Source organism: Condylura cristata, unplaced genomic scaffold (genome assembly GCF_000260355.1).
Source record: "Condylura cristata isolate star-nosed mole 26May11 unplaced genomic scaffold, ConCri1.0 scaffold00024, whole genome shotgun sequence".
In the NCBI taxonomy this organism is placed as follows: Eukaryota; Metazoa; Chordata; class Mammalia; order Eulipotyphla; family Talpidae; genus Condylura; species Condylura cristata.
The window spans coordinates 1,801,246-1,820,481 of record NW_004567125.1 but is presented as its reverse complement, the minus strand read 5'-3'; the positions used below and the strand labels follow the sequence as shown (position 1 = coordinate 1,820,481).

Genomic DNA, 19,236 nt, shown 5'->3' with positions numbered 1-19,236 from the left:
GTCACCTCAACCTGTACCTCCAGGTAGTAAACAAGACTTATTCACGATGACAAGTTATAAACACTGAATAATAGAGGTCAAATAGGAAAGGGTGCAAAAGGGTGAGTCCAACCCAGCTCACTGTCACCTGACAGTGCCAGGATGTGCCAGGGCCCCCAAAACATCAGCTGGTTAGACTTGTCCAGATGATCGTGGGTGGAATCACATCTGGGAGGAGACAGTGGCAGCCTCATTGGTAAGGAGCCTGGACTCCAGAGTCAGGCCCAACCCTGCCTTTTCTTAACTAGGGCTTGAAGAAGTGTTTCACCACTCTGTGTCTTGTTCAGCTGTAAAATGGAGGCAATATTACTTACTTTGGTCAGGTTAGAGACCATGGTTCAAAGTGCTGGACAAGGTGCCTGGAATAGTGGAAATACTCCTTTAAGTGGCCAAACATGGTTAGGGGAGGCTGGCTGGGGCAGGTGAGCCATGTATTCAAGTTCGCAACAAGGTTTGAGCACTAAAACATTTTTGGGGGGAAAAAATTATAAATTAATATTTTTTAAAAGTGAGGATTTCCTCAAGAGATAAATCAGAATTTGTGGACTTCCTCAATTTATTGTATCATGTAATGTTACTTTGAATTATACAAAGAGGGATTGTCTTTCAGTGCTTAGGTGATATCAGGCCATGGGGAAGGCAAAAAAGGGGTACAGGTGTCTACTGAGGGCCAAATGATGACAGGGAAGGGGTAGAGCATGGGGTGGGAGAAATATTCCCCCCTTCCAGAGACCTGGCTCAGGGGAAAGCCTTTTGAACCAGAGAGACAAATCTGGGATTTTTTTCCGTAGGGTAAGTGCTCTGGAGTATGGTGGGTGAGCTGAGGACACTGATAGAAGGCATTTATAACCAAGGGAAGTGAAAGTTGCAGGACCCTAAGAAATCACTGAATTTGACTTCCCCTTTTGACAGGTGGAGAAACAGACCCCCTGTATAAAAACAGAGTTTTGCCCCAGGTCGTGCTGGGAATTAGCAGCAAAGCTGAGATTTGGTGCCTTGTCCAAACCAGGGCCCCTGAAGCTAGGAGTCTCCAAGAGAGTCCAGTGTCCTGTCCCTAGCCCTGAGAACAGCCATCAGCTCTTCTTAGCATTATGCTTCTTCCTCCAAGCATTCCCCAAGTCCCAAGGTGCCCAATGTGGGGGCTCAGAGACCCAGCTTCAGGGCCCACAGGCCAGGGGAGAAGTCAGACAGATCTCTATGCCAATGATCTGAAGTGGGGCAGGGAGGCAGGTTGGTATGGGCACCTGAGTCCCCCCCCCCCCCCAGAAATTGGTAGGGATGGGCAGGGACAAAGAAGCCCCTGTAGACTCATGAGAGGGCAGGTGGAGAGCAGCTGAGGCTGCTGAGAAAATGAGGTTGCTGTTTGACAGGAACAGAAAGTACCAGCCAAAGGCCATAGGTGGGTGGTAGGACCATCCTGTGAGCAGCCTTCGGGAATTATTTCAGCACCTCAGGCAGTTCCAGGGGCCTTATAGTACTTTGGTTTGATTGTGGGAATGGAGGGAGCCAATCTGAAAGAAAGTGCTATGAGGGAAGTGTTCCAAACATCCAATCTCCTGCTGACAGCCTTCCCTCCTTTCCCACCTGTGATCACATGTGAGCCATGCCTTCCAAAAAGCCAAAGTGGTGATTTTGACTCCAGCTTTCTCTGTGCTCCACCAGGGACAGTCCATACCAGCCTTTGTTGCTGTCCCACTGTAGATACTAGGGCATGCCTCTAGTGCCCCCTCTGAAGTGGGACAAGGACCCCACCTCTGAGAACCATCAGAGGCTCCAGGGAGGTGACAGGTGTGAATACCCATGCTAGACTGTTTGGGTGTGTTGTTAGGATGAGAAAAGAATTTCTTTTCCTTCAGAAGCAGGAACATAGGTTGGATCCATAAGATGGGTGAGACAGGTGAGGGACCCAAAGCTCCTGAGTGTGCTGGCTGCCTATGGTGCCCAGGGACATTGTCCTAGGCTCCACCTATACCCAGTCCTCTCCCCATCACACTGGTAATGACATTGGGCCCTAGAAGAACTCTCTTCCGCACTACCCTCTGGGGCATCTATGTGGATGTAGAGATGATCACTCTGTTTACTGGTGGTGCTGAGACTTTCATGGGGGTGAGAGGTGGGTACTTCCAGCTGTGAGGACCAACGGATGGAGATCGTGAGCCGGGAGCTCAGAGAAGACAGAGCGGGCCTGGGGAAGGGTATTTCTGGAAGCAGGAACCCCAGTCACTGAGGTGCTTTCAGAAAGAATGGCTGATAGTCGGCTCTTTCAGAAACTCCTTTTGCGGTTAGACGGGGGTTTTACGTGGTTACAGCAGAAAAAAAGCGGTTGGAGTGGGGAGATAGAGATCTCTTGCAAACTCCGGTCCAGCGGAACTGCTAAGTCAAGGCAATCACACCTGGCGTATTGATTATGCTAATATAAGCCCCGCCCCGTCCGCGCCCGCGAGCCCGGATTTCCCGCCCCTTCGAACTGTCTATTGGGACAGAGGGCGGAGCTATGCCAATGAGACCGGTCTGGCCACACGAGTGGCGCAGGCTGCTGGGTCCAGCCCTGGCGCGGCGGCGGCGGCGGCGATAGCCATGGCCGGGGCGCTGGCAGGTCTGGCTGCCGGCTTGCAAGGCCCGCGGGGCCTGCGAGTCCCTAGCCCGGACTCGGACTCCGACACAGACTCGGAGGACCCAAGTACCCGGCGCAGCGGGGGCGGACTGCTCCGCTCGCAGGTCATCCACAGCGGTCACTTTATGGTGTCGTCGCCGCACAGTGACTCGCTGACCCGGCGGCGCGACCAGGAGGGGCCCATGGGGCTCGTCGACTTCGGGCCGCGCAGCATCGATCCCACACTCACCCGCCTCTTCGAGTGCATGAGCCTGGCCTACAGGTGAGGGCGTCTCCGGGGCCCGACAGCCTCGGCCCTCCGTGGCGGGACCACGCGCTGGGGTCCCAGATACCACCTGGCCCCAAGTCTTGGTCCTCGGCTGCTCTCAGAGACTCCGGCCACTTGCCAGACACTCCTCTCCCCCAGACCTGAGCGTCCTCTGACCCTGCCCCAGCCCATTGGCCCCCACGGGCTTGTGCACCTCCTGATTCCCGCTCCTCACCACCATCACTCTCTCCCCGGAGCGCGGACTGCCTGCCCTCCACTTCGACCTCCATAGGCCCACATCGGGCCTCCCTCCCTGGCCCCTACTCCTCTGCCCCAGGGAAATGACATGCTCCCAAGACCCTAGACCATCTAGCCAAACCCACCCTCCATTCTGACCCCACCCAACCAACTACTGACAACGAACTTAGAACCGCTCACTCTTTTTCCTGTTTCTCAGCATTACTCTCGCACAGAAGATTGTCCCAACTCCTAGCCAGCATCGACTAACCCTGTTTTTTTGTCCACCCCCACTCTCCTTCCCCAGTTGCCGGAACACGAGAGTGGTGGGTGGTGGGTGCCCTGGGCTGACCCAGGGGGCGCGCAGCTCGTGGAGAGTTCCAGTCGCCACTGGGCAGGGGGTGCTGCAGGCTGCCCAGGACATTTACCCAAAAGTCCAGGGCTTGCCTTCCCTGGACTCCACCTAAGCCTAGCTCCTAACGCTGCCAGAGACCCTGGCGGGCGTTTTGCAGGACACACCAGCCACGACTGCCCCCCCCCCTCCACGCCCCGCTTCTCTCCAGAGGGCGCCAACCGGGGTCTTGGCCCAGTGCCCTGGAGCAAAGTTCCCTGGAGCCGAGGGGCCAGGATAAATTATCAACCGAAAACCATCGTAGAGGAGAAAGGGGAATCGGTCGGCCTTGATCTTTTCTCTGTGCAAATAATCCTCTTCCTCCGCAGAGTCTCCTCCCATTCTGAAAACCGCTGGCTCCCTACCGGCACTTGCTGCTTTGAAGGCTGGAGGGAGCTTGGGTGGGGGGATTGCTGGGGAATGTTGTCCACCCCCAAGTGAGGCAGCCCAGCCTCGACCCCATTGGCTGGAGGCGTAGTAACCTTGGCCCACTTGCTCTGGCCCCGGGCCCAGGTCATGTTGCAACCTGATCATCCAGGGCTCCAGACCGCTGTGGAAAGTTCAAATTCCCGGCCCCTTCCTCCCGCCCTCGTACTTAAGGGCCTGTCTCAGACAGGGCATCTGAGGTCTTGGTACACAGAATGTGGGCACCCCTCCATCCCAGGCTCCCCTCAAGGACCCCCCACTTCCCACTTAGTTCCAACTTCTGTCTCCTGCTTTATACTACATACAGCTCTACCTGGGCTGTCCCTCCCCAACCCCAAAGGGGAGGTCAGGGGAGGTGGGTAGTGGGTGACAGAGCATACTCCAAGAACCAGCCCTACCAAGAGGATGATGTAATCCCAATTGTAACCCCAGTTGGGAGCAGCTGAGGGGAGAAGACTGTGTTTTCTTCTTAAACGTCCAAAAATTGTAAGTCTCTGGTCTGCCCTGGGCAGGGAGGTGGCTCAATATCAGAGGAGCCTTTATGTTCCCCATTTGAGGAGAACAACAAGCTCAGACTGGGATTATATAGGTTCCCCAGAGGGGAGAGTCTGAAGCCAAGTATCCCAAGAGAGTTGTAGGAAGAGACAAGGTAAGGGGTCCAGAAGGTGCTGGAAAGAACTGGCCAATTGGACCTGGAGGAGAGTCCAAGGAGACCCAGCCAGCTGCCACCCAGAGCAGGGTAGTGTGGTCAGAAGGAAGCCATCTCTTCTAGGACAAACCCACATCCATGGTTCTGTGGAAGATGCATGAAGGCAGGTTCTAGAAACCCCAAGAACACACTGGCTCATGGTCCGAGCTGACTAGCTGTGGGAGTAGGGGAGCAAGCATGACCTTGTCAGGGAGAACCTGAAGGGCATTCTTGCAAGGCAGGTGTATTTGTGGGGAGGGGATTGGTTAGGAGATACTACATCCCATTCCCAAGATTTCTAGATTTTCTATTGGTTACAAGAAGCCCTTGAACCCTGGCCCTGGGCATTTTGCTCCAGGTGGGGCCCTCTCTCCTTCCTTCCAGCCTACTGGCCCAGTACACACCAAATCCTCTCTTCCTGGGTCTTGGGCATTGTCTTTGTCCCCTCCTTCCCCTACCCCCAGCCCTACCTGGTCACAAGCCTCAGCAGGGAAATGGAAGGGAGAGGGCAGTCAGACTAGGGGACCTGTACTGAGTGGTCAGAGTAGACTGAAAGGTTGCTGGGATACGCGTGTACAACAAACTCAGGAGTCCCCCACAGGTGCCACAAAGATGCTGGCCCAGTAGGTGTCAGCGTGTCCCTCCCACCCCAAGGCTCCCTATTAAACAGATGGTGCTTATCTACCTCAGAAGGAAGGAGCTCAGCCAGGGGGCCTAGCTCTTGGGCTGTGTACTCTGTTTGGGTAATGAGGCCTGTTGAGCCCTGGGTGGCCATCCTCTCACTATCCCCAGCCCAAGGCAAACACAGGATCCTGGAGACCAGAGAGGAGAGGGGACCCAGTGGCCCATGCACCCAAGGGACTGAGAAGTCAGACTGTAATCCACGCACCCTCAGGATGAGGGAGAGGCCCCTGCAGGACTGGCCTAGCTTTCTGAAAGACTAAGTGTTAGGGTCTCAGTCTTCCATGCAAGCAAGAGTTGGAGAAGTGAGCCAGTGAGGACTTTCATACAACCCAGCCTGGGTGGGGGTGGCAGGGTGGGGGTGGGAATAGCAATTGTCTAAGACCCTGAATATTTCTTAGACCAGCTCCCTGGAAGTAGCAGGTTTGACCTGTGCTTAGCAGGACCCCGAATTCAAGCCCCTCACCTAGCAGAGTCCCTCCATCTCATGGCGTTGTTGGAGTGCTGGGTTAGGGTGCTGTCTCCTCACTGCCACCACTCCACCACCCTAGCTGCCTTCTCTGGGACCCTGGAGCTGCCCCGAGAAGGGGCACAACCACCTCAGTCCAGACTGCCATCCTGGGATTCTGGGCTGGGCTGGGCAGTGACTGGCTGCTCCGAGGGTGCCACGGGGGTGCCTCTGCACCAAATCTTTCCCGGGCCCCGGCGCTAAAGAGGTCAGCCTGACTGACAGAAAAAACTCACAAGGGCTAAGTGAGTCTCTCCCATGTGATCTTGAGCCTGTTCCCTTACCTTTCCTCAGTTTCCCTCCCAAGACTGGGTCTAAGAACCCTCCTGAGCCAGCGAGGCCAGGCTGCAGGGCACTGCTCTGAGGGCTGAGTGGATAAACAGCAGCCTTGGGTGGTGCTCTGGTAGCAAATTAATAGACCGAACTCCCCAGGGAAAAGAAGACCTAGTGGGGTCTTGCAGGTAGGAACTTCAAGCAGGTTAGTGTGAGGGGCAGGATTGGGGGATCCCTCAAATGGTGTGGCATAGATGAGAGCCTAGTATGTTTGGTAAGTGGGGGGCGGACCCCTGCAGAAGACCCCCCACTTTCCCTCTTCTCTGCCTTCCTGACCCAGCCCTCTCCCTCCAACAGTGGCAAGCTGGTCTCCCCCAAGTGGAAGAACTTCAAAGGCCTCAAGCTGCTCTGCAGAGACAAGATTCGCCTCAACAACGCCATTTGGAGAGCCTGGTATATCCAGTGTGAGTGGGCAAGTACCCCCACCCCCAGCAGAAGGGCTACACATGGGGGCTACCTAAGAGACCCTCATGGGCTAGTACCAGCAGGGTGCTGCTGGCCTTTGGAGGAGACTGGGCCCCCTCCACCAAGCCCTTTGAAGAGCTTCTGATTCCCAGAGGGTCTTTGGGAGTCCAAAGGCACTATCCACTGTAAAGATGAGAACAGCAGGGGTCCCCCCTTAGAAGTAGTAGTATAGGCTGAGATTGGGGAACAGTGCAAGGCCTATTCTCCCTCCCATTAGTGTAAGATGTCTCAAATGCTGGGATAGAAAGAGACTCTAGACACTAAGGGAGGCAAGCCCATCGTTCCACAAATGGGGAAGCCGAGGATCCTGCGTGGGTCTTCTCTACCAGCCTTTCACTGAAGTCCAGCAGTGACAATTTGGGGGAAGGAGCCCAGAGAGGCCATGTGATGTAGTGGAAGGAATTCTGGACTTGGAGTCACCAGAGCTGATTTTTCCCCCATTTCATGTCTTTCCGGCTGCATGTCAGCGCTGTAGTTGTCTAACCTCTCTGAACTTATTTCCTTATCTATGAAACAAGGCCAGTAGCTCTATCTCTCACAGTTGGCAAGGGAAGGTGGGTGTGAATGGGCCTGGCACAAGTTGGTGCTCAATAAATTACGGTTGAATTGATAGGCCTTTGAGGAGGTCAGTCACTCCGTTGGTTTTATAGACCCTCCTTTCCCATGTGACAGAGCAGGGTTGACTCCTTGGACCAGCTGGGCCTATGTAGGGATCTTGTTCAGCACAGTGAGGTCCTGCTGCTGGATCACAGGTTGTGCTGAGCTGGGAACAAAAGGTCCCGAAAGGATCACAGCATTTGTACTGGCCTGCTGGATTCCAGCCAGGCGGAGAAAAGGGAGCATCTACTGTTTTTCTTCATCTATGTGCCTGGCACTTTCATAAATCATCTTATTTCAGGCTGCCTGGCAATCCTGGGAGGTAAGTATCATGCCCCTATTTTATGGATGAGTAACTGAGGCCCAGAGGGTAAGTGAGTTGCTTGAGGTCACAGAGCATAAAAAAATCACAGAGCTGTGGCTGGCAGGAAGTCCAGGACTTTCCAACTCTGAGCTCAGTGCTCCTTTCACTGCTGGTTGGCTTCCAGCCCTCACCTGAGAAGGCTCAGGACAGGCGCTGCCCAGGACAAGCTGATAGGTCAGGGGTGGTGGTGTCCTCCCAGTCCTGCCCAAGGCTTCCCCTTTCGCTCATTCCACATGGCCAGCAGAGTGGGATGGGGTGCAAAGTCTCAGCAGAGCTCTCTGATGCCACCTGAGCCCTTTCCCAGACTGCAGACTCTGGTCTCTACCTATTGTACACGTTGTTGGAAGGACTCCTGGTCTAAGTCAGACAGAAGTAGGTTTGAGTCTAGCCCTATCTGTGTGACCTTGGGAAAGACCTATCCTCTGCTAGCCTCTGCTAGCTCCTCTGTCAAGTGGGAATAATAATAGGTGCGCCTGCTGATGTTTGCTGTGTGTTTTCAGTGAGAGCACCTGTAACAGCACAGGGCCCAACATATGACACACAAGGAAGGGTTTCCTGTAAGCAAGCTGCTGGGACTCTTTATTGTTGTGTAGTACTTCCCCCCCATAGTCGTCACTGCTGTCCTGCTATTACTTCTCACCTGGCCTTTCTGGCTGCAGCTGCGAACTCTGCAGCGCATCTTCCTGCTGTGGCCAGGAAGTTTTTCCTGAAGTTCCCTCCAAAGCCTATGCTTCTGGATGGCTCAATGCCAGCATTGCCTCCTAGCCACAAAAACTCCCCACAGACTTCAAGCTTTCAGGTCTAATCTGTGGACAAACTGTCTCAGTCCCGCGGGATGAAAGGGAAGAAGTTAGCTTGTTGGGGTAGCAAAGAAGGGGGAGAGGTTTGGGAGAAGCAGAGTGGCGTGGGATGAGTTTATAGGGTAAAGGAAGGAGCTGGGTTGAGGCTGGCAACGAGGAAGGCAGGGAGGGCATGAGGAAGGGCTCAGGTAAGTAGTCTGAGGTGGACAGAGCTGGTTTGCTGGGGTGAGAGTGGGCAGTGCCAAGAAGCCTGAGGCAGAGCTCCGGGGCCTGCCAGGCTGACAAGACTTTATGAGGCAGTTCCCTTACTGTGGCCCGCCCCGCAGCCCTGTTCAGCTAGCATTGCCTGCACACCTACTTGGCTCCCAGGAGTAGGGGAGGTGGAGGAGGTTCCTTTCACAGGGTGACGGAAGATAGGTTGGTTGCATAGAAAAAGGAGACCTGGGCGGGCACAAACAGGCAGAAAGTTCCTGGAAGAAGAGCCACTTACACTGTGTTGAGCATCAGGCAGGACTTTGTTGTATGACATGAGTCCCTGGCTCCTCAGGATGGGAGATGGCAGAGCTGGGCACACCTGACTTGGTTCCTTTCCCTCAGATGTGGAACGGAGGAAGAGCCCTGTGTGTGGCTTCGTGACCCCCTTGCAAGGACCTGAGGCTGATGAGCACCGGAAACCAGAGGTAGCTGAGGTTCCCAGCCCACCTGTCTCCCTGGGGGCACCCATCTCCCCTTGTGCTATTGGGAGGGGCTAGACCACATGGGCAGTGGGTGAGTGGTAGGGACAGCAGGGCGGCCCCTGGCACTGAGCCCCCGCCCTCCTCAGGCCGTGGTCCTGGAGGGGAATTACTGGAAGCGGCGCATTGAGGTGGTGATGCACGAGTACCATAAGTGGCGCATCTACTACAAGAAGCGGGTCAGTGGGCGACCAGAGGGAGGTGCCAGACCTTTCCCCTGAGGCTGCTGGCCACTTGGTCTCCTGGAGGAGTCTGGTGGGGTTTCCCCACTGCCATTACCTTGTCCTCTACCCTTTCCTCCCCATCTTCCACATCACTCCCATACCGCCCCCCCCACCACCACACACACACCTCTATTCTGTCCCAGGTTGACAATGCCACCTTGTGGCCACAGAGTCTCCTCGCAGCCTCCTTAACTTCCCAGGTGGAAGAGCACCTGGGGAGAGAGTGCCTAAAGGAGGCCTCGCAGGGAGTGGAGAAGGAGGGGGCAAGGGATCCAGTGTCCACCTTTGTGTGTTCCTGCAGCTCCGTAAGTCCAGCAGGGAAGGGGAGCTCCTGGCGACAAAGCAGGTGGGTGCCCAGGGAATTGACCGCCTTCCTCTGCTGGGCAGGACTTTGGCAGAGCTTAGGGTGGGATATGAGTGGAGAGGGTGTGGCTGATGTCCCCAGGTGGATTAGTTGAGCCCTTCTCCCATAGGAGGGGAAACTGTGGAACATGCAGTTCTGGGGAGACAACAAGCTTTCTGGTTGTCTGGGCAAGTCCTGAGAAGCATGGGGGAGTAGGGATGCCAGCAAGAAATGTATTGGGAGCAGGAAGAGGTCCCAGTATCCCCTGGGAACGATTGTTGGACAGTGACCCTGACCTCTGCAGCACAGAAAAATGGAAGGACCAGGGCAGACCCTGTGCCCCAGATTGGGGAGGAGTGGGGTGCAGTGGAGCACTCAGGCAGTTACTGATGGCTTTGTGTCCCTAGGCTGAAGGGGGGTGGCCACCAGCAGAGCGATGGTGCGAGCAGCTCTTCTCCAGTGTGGTGCCGGTGCTCCTGGGGGGTCCCGAGGAGGAGCCCGGTGGGCGGCAGCTTCTGGACCTTGACTGCTTTTTGTCCGACATCTCTGACACGCTCTTCACCATGACTCAGCCCAGCCCCACACCCATTCAGCTGCCCCCGGAGGATGGTGAGGGCCAGTGGACGGGTCCAGGGGATGTGAGCCCCACTCCCCCTGCCTGCCACTTCTGATGGCACCACTGCCCCCTCCAGCCTACATGGGCAATGCTGACATGATCCAGCCAGATCTGACGCCTCTGCAGCCCAGCCTGGATGACTTCATGGAAATCTCAGGTGGGGTAGGCCTCTCCCCTGGTGGGGCCGGGCAGGGTCAGTGCCAGCATGGCTGAGGCCTCAGGCGCATCCCAGGCCCCTCTTGGAGAGCAAATAGTCTGAGGACTTCTGAGGGCTCTGCCTTGGGAGGCAGCTGGTATGGCCTCAGCTGAGAGGTGTGGGCCAGCGGTCAGGGGGTCAGGGGCAATGATGTTGCAGGCTCTGGGAGCTCTTAGGGAAGCAGTGATGCTGGGAATCTCTCAGGGCCTTTGATTTGTCTGGGTGTACTTATATAGTTCATTTTACAAACTATTCAAGAACATTTCAAACAGACTCACAAAGTGGGGAGAATAGTTCAATATAACCACTACCTGCTTCAACGCTTACTAACCTTGCCTGTCTGTTCGCCTGGACCTTACCTTTTTAAAAGTAGCATTTCCCCTTGTCCATCTTCTGACCCCCTGCAGCACCAGGTCACTGATTTCTTGTGTCTGTCCGGAGACACTCATGTCTGTACAGCACATGTGAACAAGTCTCTTGTTTTCACAATGGATTCTTCCCTACACAAACCTTAGAGACTGCTCCATATATTCAGACATTTAAGGAGCCCTGGAGCTAAGCTGGGGTCAGATACACATATGCATTCAGCTTGTTTCAGCCAAGGGTCAGGGGACTGAAAGGGGGTGCCCCCTTCACTTCCCCACAGGGTCCTAGGCCTGTCACTCAAAAGGTGAGGCGGGGCCTAGGGAATGAGGAACCACCCCCACCCCTCCCTGAGCACTGGGCAGGGTGGGGGCTGCGGGGTCAGAGTGTTGATGGCAGTGCCCTGGGAGCAGAGTGGCCCGGGAGGGCGGCAGACCTTTCTGGGCACACAGACCGCTACCACAGGTAGGAGCCCAAGCCCCCCCACCCCCTTAGGCTCTGAGCAAAACCTGGCCAGCTGGGGCTACGAAGAAACTTCTCTCAATCCTAGATGGCTGCTGGAGTCTGGTGGCGTGAGCAGTCTCTCCTGTGGGTCACACAGGGGAGGGGGCTGGTGTGACCCCCTCAGATGCTTGGCGTCTGGGAGGGCAGAGGAAAGCTAGGTTTTTGATGTCCCTGAGAGTTCCTCACTTGGGAGACCACACAGAGGGGTAAGCCCCAAGGAGGAGGGAGCTAGGAGGGGGCACTCAGTGACCGGGAAAGGGCTTGGCAAATGGTGAGGGAGCAAAGGAGAGGGAGCTCAGGGCCTGTCAGAGGGTGGAATGGAGGCTCCGGAGGACTCAGAGCTTAGCAGGTAACTAGGCCTAGGAGGCTGCCCCAGTATAGACGAGGGACAAGCGGGAAAGCTGTGGTGAGGGGATACTGGTAACTCAGGGGTGTGCTGGGCTGGCTACTCCCTGAGCCCTGTGGAGCCCTGGGGAGTGGGCAGCAGCAGGGAGCAGGGAGCAGGGAGCTGCTATGTGGCCTTCAGTGGCCTGGGGCCAGACCCAGTATGTGGCAGGTCTCAAGGGCCCACGGGACCTGGGGTTAGAGGTCGGTGACCACCTACCATCTGCCATCCAGTTCTTCCACTGAGGGGAGGTAGGGGGCAAGACTCATCTGACCTGTGGCAGTAGAGAGATGCATCTGCACACATGCACGATCAGGTGGGGCATAGAGAAGACTCGCATGCCGGGCCCCTCCTCGCGAGGGCAGGTGCACACAGGCTCGGTCCCACAGACAGCGGGAGAGTCACTCATGGAGGCAGGTGCTGTGAGACCACGTGCTGACACTCACAGAGCTGGCCACTCGGCGACACACAGTGACATGTGGGGTCACATAGATGCACCTGTAGGCCTGATGCCTCCCTTTGGGTTTGAGGTTTGGTCTAACTGTCCCACCCCTGGGTCTCCTTCAAGTTAGCCCCTGGGAGAGAGGCATGACCAGAAATCTGGGTGGAAGGGCTGGGCCTATCCGAGGTCATGGGTTCTGACTAGAGCAGTAGCCTTGGGAGCTAGACCCAAGGCTAGTCAGGGTCAGAGAAAGGAGCCCGGAAGGGAGCGGGTGGGCGGGTGGCACCCAGGCCCGGGATGTGGTTAGGCCACTGGCAGCTGCTTCCCAAAACCAGAATAGCCCAGGGCTTACACAACCTGCACCTCAAACTATCTAGCTGTCCCTTCCCTGGTAGCTCTTCCCAGCTTTCCAGCATCTCCTTGCTCCTGCTTCCACTCTGAGCTCACCTTTGACCCTTGCTGTCACCCCCTTAGCCCCTTCACTGTCCCTTCTCTGATCTAACCTTAAGGCCCCACCTGTTGACCTTCAAGCAACCCCAACTTGTTCCAGATACTGACCTCCTGACCTCTCTCACCCCTGACTCATCCCTTGAACTCCTGCTACCCAGGGGCCCCTCCCCATCCTAGACCTCCTCCCCCTGGACCTCACCCTTTCCTTCCCTGGTATCTTTACTACCCAGCCAGCCCCCTTCATGCAGCCAGCACAGTTGGTAACTGTGGGAGCATATAAGGGGAATGCCTAGGCCTGGGGATGGGGAAAGGGGTACCTCATGATCAAGTGCAGGGCTGCTTGGGAGGGCTGCTTCCTGGGGTCCCTGCACACACCCTTACAGAAGTTCCCTGCTATTTCCCACTCAGGCCCATCCCACCCAAGCCTCTGTCGCTGCTTCCCCTGAGTGAGACAGAAACTCTGCTAGTTTCACAATCTCCTGTGGAAGCCCCTGCTCCCCTCCAGCCCCCACCCCACTGCCAGCCAGCCTAGGGACAAGGGCAAAGGCCTACTCTCCTCCCGCTGCTTCAAGTTTCAGCCCTAACTCATGTGTCTGAATTACAGATTTCTTCGCCAACTATCGCCCTCCTCTGACACCCACGCCTTCAAGCTTCCCGGAGCCCCCAAGCTTTGGCCCTATGGCCGACCCCAACTTCAGCAATGGGATCTTGGGCTCAGAGGTATCCCCTGCCTCCTCAAGCATGACCCACCTCCCAGGGCAGGTGAGCTTCCTCCACCCCACCTGTCCTGCCTAGCTTACCTGCCCACATCTAGGAGGTATTCAGGGCACTTCCTGAGTCCTCTGTCTTGCGCTTGGTCAAGGAGGAGAAAGATCCATCTTGCCCTCCTGCAGGGTACAACCCAGCTGGGAAGAAAGCCCTCCTAGAGTGTGATTGGAAAGAATGGTTGTGGGAAGGAGGCTGAGGACAAGGGAAGCAAGGAACAGGGCTGGGTTGCTTGGGGAGGTTCTGGGCCTTAGTGAACTGGGTGGGGGTTGGACAGAAGAGACCAGCAGAAGGCAGTCCTGGTGGAGAAGAAACATGAATAAGCCCATGGAGGCAGAAAGCTGAGCATGTGTGTTTAGGAAACAGCCCTCTGACTGCTGACTCCATCATCACCCTGCAGATACTGTTGTAATTCCTAGTTAAAGGTCTCCATCCTTACCTAGATCATGAGAGCCTGGAAGGTCTGTCTTCCTCACCACTGTACTTCCATATACATTCCATTCACATAACAGCATCAGGGAAATGATTGCCCGTGGTTGAGTGAGTGAACTGAGCAAGGAAGATGAGCGAGTGACTACATGGCTAGTTGGTGGCCCGGGGTGGGGCTGCAGGTGGGGCAGATGCATATGTGGGCTGGTGTGTGCATATAAGTAGGTGAGAGTTTGGGAGGATGGGTGGGTTGGCAGGTGGAGTCACATATGAATAGTTTGGTGGATACGTGGGCTGGAGGATTGGTGAGGGATGGATGGATGGTGGGTGGGTTGGTAAATGTATGAAGTATAGATTGTTGGACAGCTTGATGGGCTGATGGAGAGACAAGTAGATGTGCTAGCTCACATGTGAGAGAACGAATAGGCAGGTGGGTAGATGAAGGATGGATGGCGGAAAGGGTCACTGGAGGATGGGTGCAGGCTTGGTGAATGAATGGATGGGCAGGAAATGGATGCTCTTGCTCGTGCCAAATTTGTGTGTAAGTGTGTCCCACTCCTCCCACCTTGATGTGTGTGTTGCAGGGCACGGGTCACGTCTCCTGCCTCTCCCAGCACCTGGCCCCCAGCACATCCAGGTTGGGAGGCTGCTTGAGTGGCCGCAAAGGCCATCTTTCTCGAGACCCTTCTCTTTGTCTGCTCCCCCCAACCAGGCTCAGAGCAGCTGTCCGGGCCCCCTGGACTCCAATGCCTTCCTGAGCTCTGAATTCTTCCTTCCTGAAGACCCCAAGATCAAGCTCCCACCGCCTCCTACACCCCCACCCCTCCTCCAGTACCCTGTCCCTACCAAGGGGCCTGCTCTGGAGCCCTGTCCCTCTACCCCTTTTCCTCCCCTGGCTCCACCTACTGTTTTGCTACCAGAAGAGCCTATCTTCTCACCCAGATTCCCCTTCCCTACAGTGCCTCCTGCCACGGGGGTATCCCCACTGCCCGCCCCCACAGCCTTCCCACTCACCCCACAGCCTGGGCCAGGCACTGTCTCTACCTGCTTCCCCATAGACCTTCTACCCGCAGGGTATCCGGATCCCCCATTTGGGCTTCATTTCACAGTGCCCCAAGGTGTGCAACCCAGAGGCAAGCCCCCTACCCCTTCCCCTAGGGTGCAGAGACCCAGCCCCCCCAATTTGGCCCCTGCCAGTGCCAGCCCCACTGCCATTGCTGGGGGCAACAACCCCTGCCTCACACAGCTGCTCACAGCAGGTGAGATGGGAAGAGCAAAGCAAAGTGGTGGGTTTGTGGGAGTGGAGGATGAGGGTTGAGGGAAGGTTCAGCTGGGGGGCAGGGTGGTGAGACATTAGAGACATGGTGCTGAACCAGAAAGGGATACCGGATTAGGAGAGGAGTGTGTTCCCAAAAACTATGGGGTTGGGGCCAGCCTCAGGAGCTCACAGTTCCGTCTATACGCAGCCAAACCGGAGCAAGGCCCAGAACCACCGCTCACATCCAGCGTCCTCCTTCAGCCCCCAGGCTCCCCGGTAAGATGGCAGGTAACAGGAGGTGAGGTAGGCCGAGGGACTTCACTCCAACTCTTCCCCCTTCTCCATCCCAGCAGGAGACGGCCCCTGATTTCCCCCGCACCTTCTTTTCCCCGACCTCGGCCCCACCACACCGGCCATCACCAGGCCCAGCCACACTGGTCCCTCCCAGGCCTCTGGTTGTCCCCAAAGCGGAGCGGCTATCACCCCCAGCACCTAGCGGTAAGAGGGTTGCAGGGATTGGGGAACTCTAGAGGATTGAGGGAGGGGAAGAAAAGAGGGGTGACTAGACCTGGGGCCAGGGTGAGGGACTGGGCAATGGGACCCTCTCTTCTATGCTGGTCACCAGCTTGTGCAGTGTGTCAAACCCCAGCGTGCTGTTGAAGCATTGCTTCTGCTCTGCTTGGGGTGAAGTCCCTCGTCCCACCTCACCTCCTGATCCCTGCTACAGGTGGTGAGCAGCAGCTGTCCCAGGAGCTCAACTCCATGCCAAGCCCAGGGACTCTGAGTGTCCATGTCTCTCCCCCTCACCCCATCCTAAGCCGGGCCCGTCCAGACAACAATAAGGTGGGTACTGCCTCCGACTCCAGGTTCTGTTTGCTACCTCCAAGGCTCTTCTGTGCTTCTTCCAGAGTTCACCCTACTTCTACCCCAAGACAGAGAACCGGCGCATCACACATATCTCTGCGGAGCAGAAGCGACGCTTCAACATCAAGCTGGGATTTGACACACTGCACGGGCTGGTGAGCACGCTCAGTGCCCAGCCCAGCCTTAAGGTGAGCCCCAGTCCCAGCTGGTTCCCAGATCCACACAGCCCCTTCACAGACACTTCCCCCACTACACTCAACATCAAATCCCAGGGTCTTCCAGATAGCCAGGTGCTTCCTCCCACCCCAGTGCCTCAGTAGATCCAGGGTGGGGTGACCCCTAGAACTTGAGCCCACACCAGTGATGCCTGCAGGTGAGCAAAGCAACCACGCTGCAGAAGACGGCAGAGTACATCACCATGCTGCAGCAGGAGCGGGCGGCCATGCAGGAGGAAGCCCAGCAGCTACGGGACCAGATTGAAGAGCTCAATGCTGCCATTAAGTAGGCGGGGGCCTGGGGCACTGGACCCAGGGGCATGCCTCCTGACTCCAACCCTGACCCTCCCCGCCTCTCCAGCTTGTGCCAGCAGCAGCTGCCTGCTACCGGAGTGCCCATCACACACCAGCGTTTCGATCAGATGCGGGTCATGTTTGATGACTATGTCCGGACCCGCACGCTGCACAACTGGAAGTTCTGGGTCGTATCCTCACTCGGCCAGCGGCAGGGGGATGCTGCCACTGGTCCAAGCTGCATCTGACACAGGCTCAGCTCCCAGGCAGGGTCTCAGAGCTGTCCCAAGGGAAGAGGCTTCTTGCACCCATGCCTCCCAGGCCTTTGGCATCTTTGGCCAGCAGGGTTACCCACAATGGGCTGGGAGCAGAGGGAAACTAAAGGAGGAAGAGACCACAGCCCTGGCCACAGAAAGTCTGGAGGGCAGTTTGTGGGGAACATCAACTCAGTGGTGGAAGTGGGGCAAACCTAGAGAAGATGTGGAATCTCCCAAGTGAAACTCTTGACTGAGCTGGAACAGGGAATGGGGTCAGTCCAGGCCAGAAAGAGGGCCATGGAGGAACAAGGAGGAGGGGGCTGAGAGCCAGAGAGAGGGCAGATCTCAGCAAGGTGGGAGGGTGGCAGCAACAGAGGATCAAGGTGGGTCAGTAGTCAGGCCCCTCCCCTGGCTGGGGGCAGATGTTGCCATTCTATGTGAAGTGGGTGAGGGTACCAGTTGGCCCACAGGCCTGCTCCTTGACCTGGGCACAGTTCAGCATCCTCATCCGGCCTCTGTTCGAGTCTTTCAATGGGATGGTGTCCACAGCAAGCTTGCAGAGCCTCCGCCAGACCTCACTGGCCTGGCTGGACCAGTATTGCTCCCTACCTGTTCTCCGACCAAGTATGTGAGCCACCTGCCTGCCCGTTGGGATGTCCAGGCCTCAGGGCAGAGGGTTCCACTCTGCTCAGACCCCAGGTCCAGCCTGCTCAAAAGAGCCTAAGGTTGTGGCCATCCCACTGTGTCCTCTGGATGACCCCCAGCTACTGGGTGGCCTGCAGACCGAGGTCCTAGGTGGGCTGATCATCTTGCCCACGAGTCCTCATCTAGTCTCTTACTGCATCTAGTCCTCCCTCCAAGGGGAGGGCCCTGACCCCAGGAGGCATCTCTCTTTCTTTCCCCCAGCTGTCCTAAACTCCCTGCGCCAGCTGAGTATCTCCACCAGTATCCTGACGGACCCAAGCTGTATACCCGAGCAAGCCACGCGGGCAGTCACAGAGGGCACCCTTGGCAAACCATTATAGTGCTGGCCAGACCCTGCCACTCACTCGGCTACCCTGTCTTCCTGGGCAAGGACTCCAGGGATAACTTGTGTATACTCCCTCCTGCCCCAGGGCCTGGTCATACTGTTTCCTGAGGGTTGAGCAAGGTCCAGGTCTCTTCCCACCTCTTGGAGCCAGGAAAAACTGACTTCCTGGCCCTGCCCTCTCAGCCACCAGTGCTGTGGCCCCGGGAGACTCACCCTTCTCTGTGGACCTCCATTTTCAGTCTGAAAAGTGGGAGTGGGGGAACTTCAATCAGAAAATGGTCCCATGGTCTCAGTAGCAGTGATACTTGTGGGCTTTGCTTGGCAACTCAGGGAGCCTGCAGAAGAGAAGGGGATGATCTGCTTCCTGCCACCCCTCTGTGCTCCCCTCATGTGAGGAACGCCAGCCTGTTTCGGAGCAGAGAAGCAGTAAACTTGGGGTTGCGAGATGGCATCCCTGAGTGGAAGGGCTGATCTGGAAGAGAGCAAGGCAGGGGGTGGCCAGGCCAAAGCAGGCATCTCTGTGTGTGTGCATGAGTACACATGTATGCGTGCGTGCATGTGTGTGTGCGTGCGTATGTGCGAGTATTTTGTAAGGAATTCTTGACCAATAAAAATAAAAACTATAGGGACTGTCAATGTGTCTTGCTCTGGGATGGAGACAGAGCAGAGTGGCAATGCGAGGTGACTGGCGGAGGAGCTGGCAGACCATGAAAGGACTTGAGCTTTTTTTTTTTTAAAAAAAAAAAAGCTATTTATGTATACAGGACTGGGGTATAGGCCAAAGGTGCGGGGGGGGGGGGGTGAGAGGATTCACCAGAGACAGAGAGGGGAGCAGAACAGGCAGATCAATGAAGTACACTGCTGAGGAGAGTAGTGGGCGGGCAGGAGAGGTCAGCTGTGCCATGTGGGTCACCTCGGGGTGGGGATGGAACTCAAACTGCACCACCAGGGAAAGCCCAGACTTCAGCTTTTTCTCTGTGATAGCAGGTTTTTAGCATAAGTGGGGCAAGATCAGAGGTAACTTCTTCACGAGGTCCCTCTGAGTGCTGACTTGAGAAAAGGCTGCAGTGGGACAGCCAGAAGCAAGGATTGTAGTCAGTGTTTGACTGCTGCTGTCATCTGGGAGAGAGATGACAGTTGTCCTAGAAACCCCCTTCATGGACAGAAGGTTCAGAGAAGGTCACCACCTTCCAAGGCGGAAGAGGACAGAGCTAGGACTAAGGAATAGAGGTGACAGGGCCATTCCCTGGAACCATGCAGAAGAAACTGGTGCCTCTGGGTGTAGTGAGCTCCCCAATTCACGAGATGAGAACAGAGTGGGGATGCAACTTGGTTGGGGTGTCTCAAAAGGAGCAATACTTCAGATGAGGAGTGGACATAAATGACTCACAGGCCCCAATACTTCATGATCCATTTAAAAAATATTTATGGAGGCCAACGATGGACCCAGTGGTGGTCTTCGTCTGGGGGTTCTGTC

General features: G+C 56.2%; 1 protein-coding gene across 3 annotated transcripts; it reads left to right on the top strand.

Moving 5' to 3' along the window:
* Positions 1–2,616: 2,616 nt before the first annotated feature.
* Positions 2,617–18,383, top strand: MLXIPL (MLX interacting protein-like). 3 transcript variants are annotated; one of them, XM_012729274.1, is made up of 17 exons: positions 2,617–2,915; positions 6,462–6,568; positions 8,988–9,070; positions 9,214–9,303; positions 9,650–9,694; positions 10,099–10,300; positions 10,384–10,464; positions 13,252–13,409; positions 14,554–15,100; positions 15,308–15,375; positions 15,453–15,597; positions 15,827–15,942; positions 16,032–16,151; positions 16,337–16,464; positions 16,540–16,663; positions 17,224–17,353; positions 17,636–18,383. In XM_012729274.1, the coding sequence occupies exons 1-17, from the start codon at positions 2,617–2,619 to the stop codon at positions 17,752–17,754; spliced, it is 2,562 nt and encodes an 853-aa protein (XP_012584728.1). In that variant the 3' UTR covers positions 17,755–18,383. The 3 variants fall into 3 exon arrangements, with proteins under 3 accessions (XP_012584728.1, XP_004688349.1, XP_012584729.1); XM_004688292.2 differs by having other exon boundaries at positions 15,450–15,597; XM_012729275.1 differs by lacking the exon at positions 15,827–15,942 and having other exon boundaries at positions 15,308–15,597; positions 16,008–16,151.
* Positions 18,384–19,236: the final 853 nt, after the last annotated feature.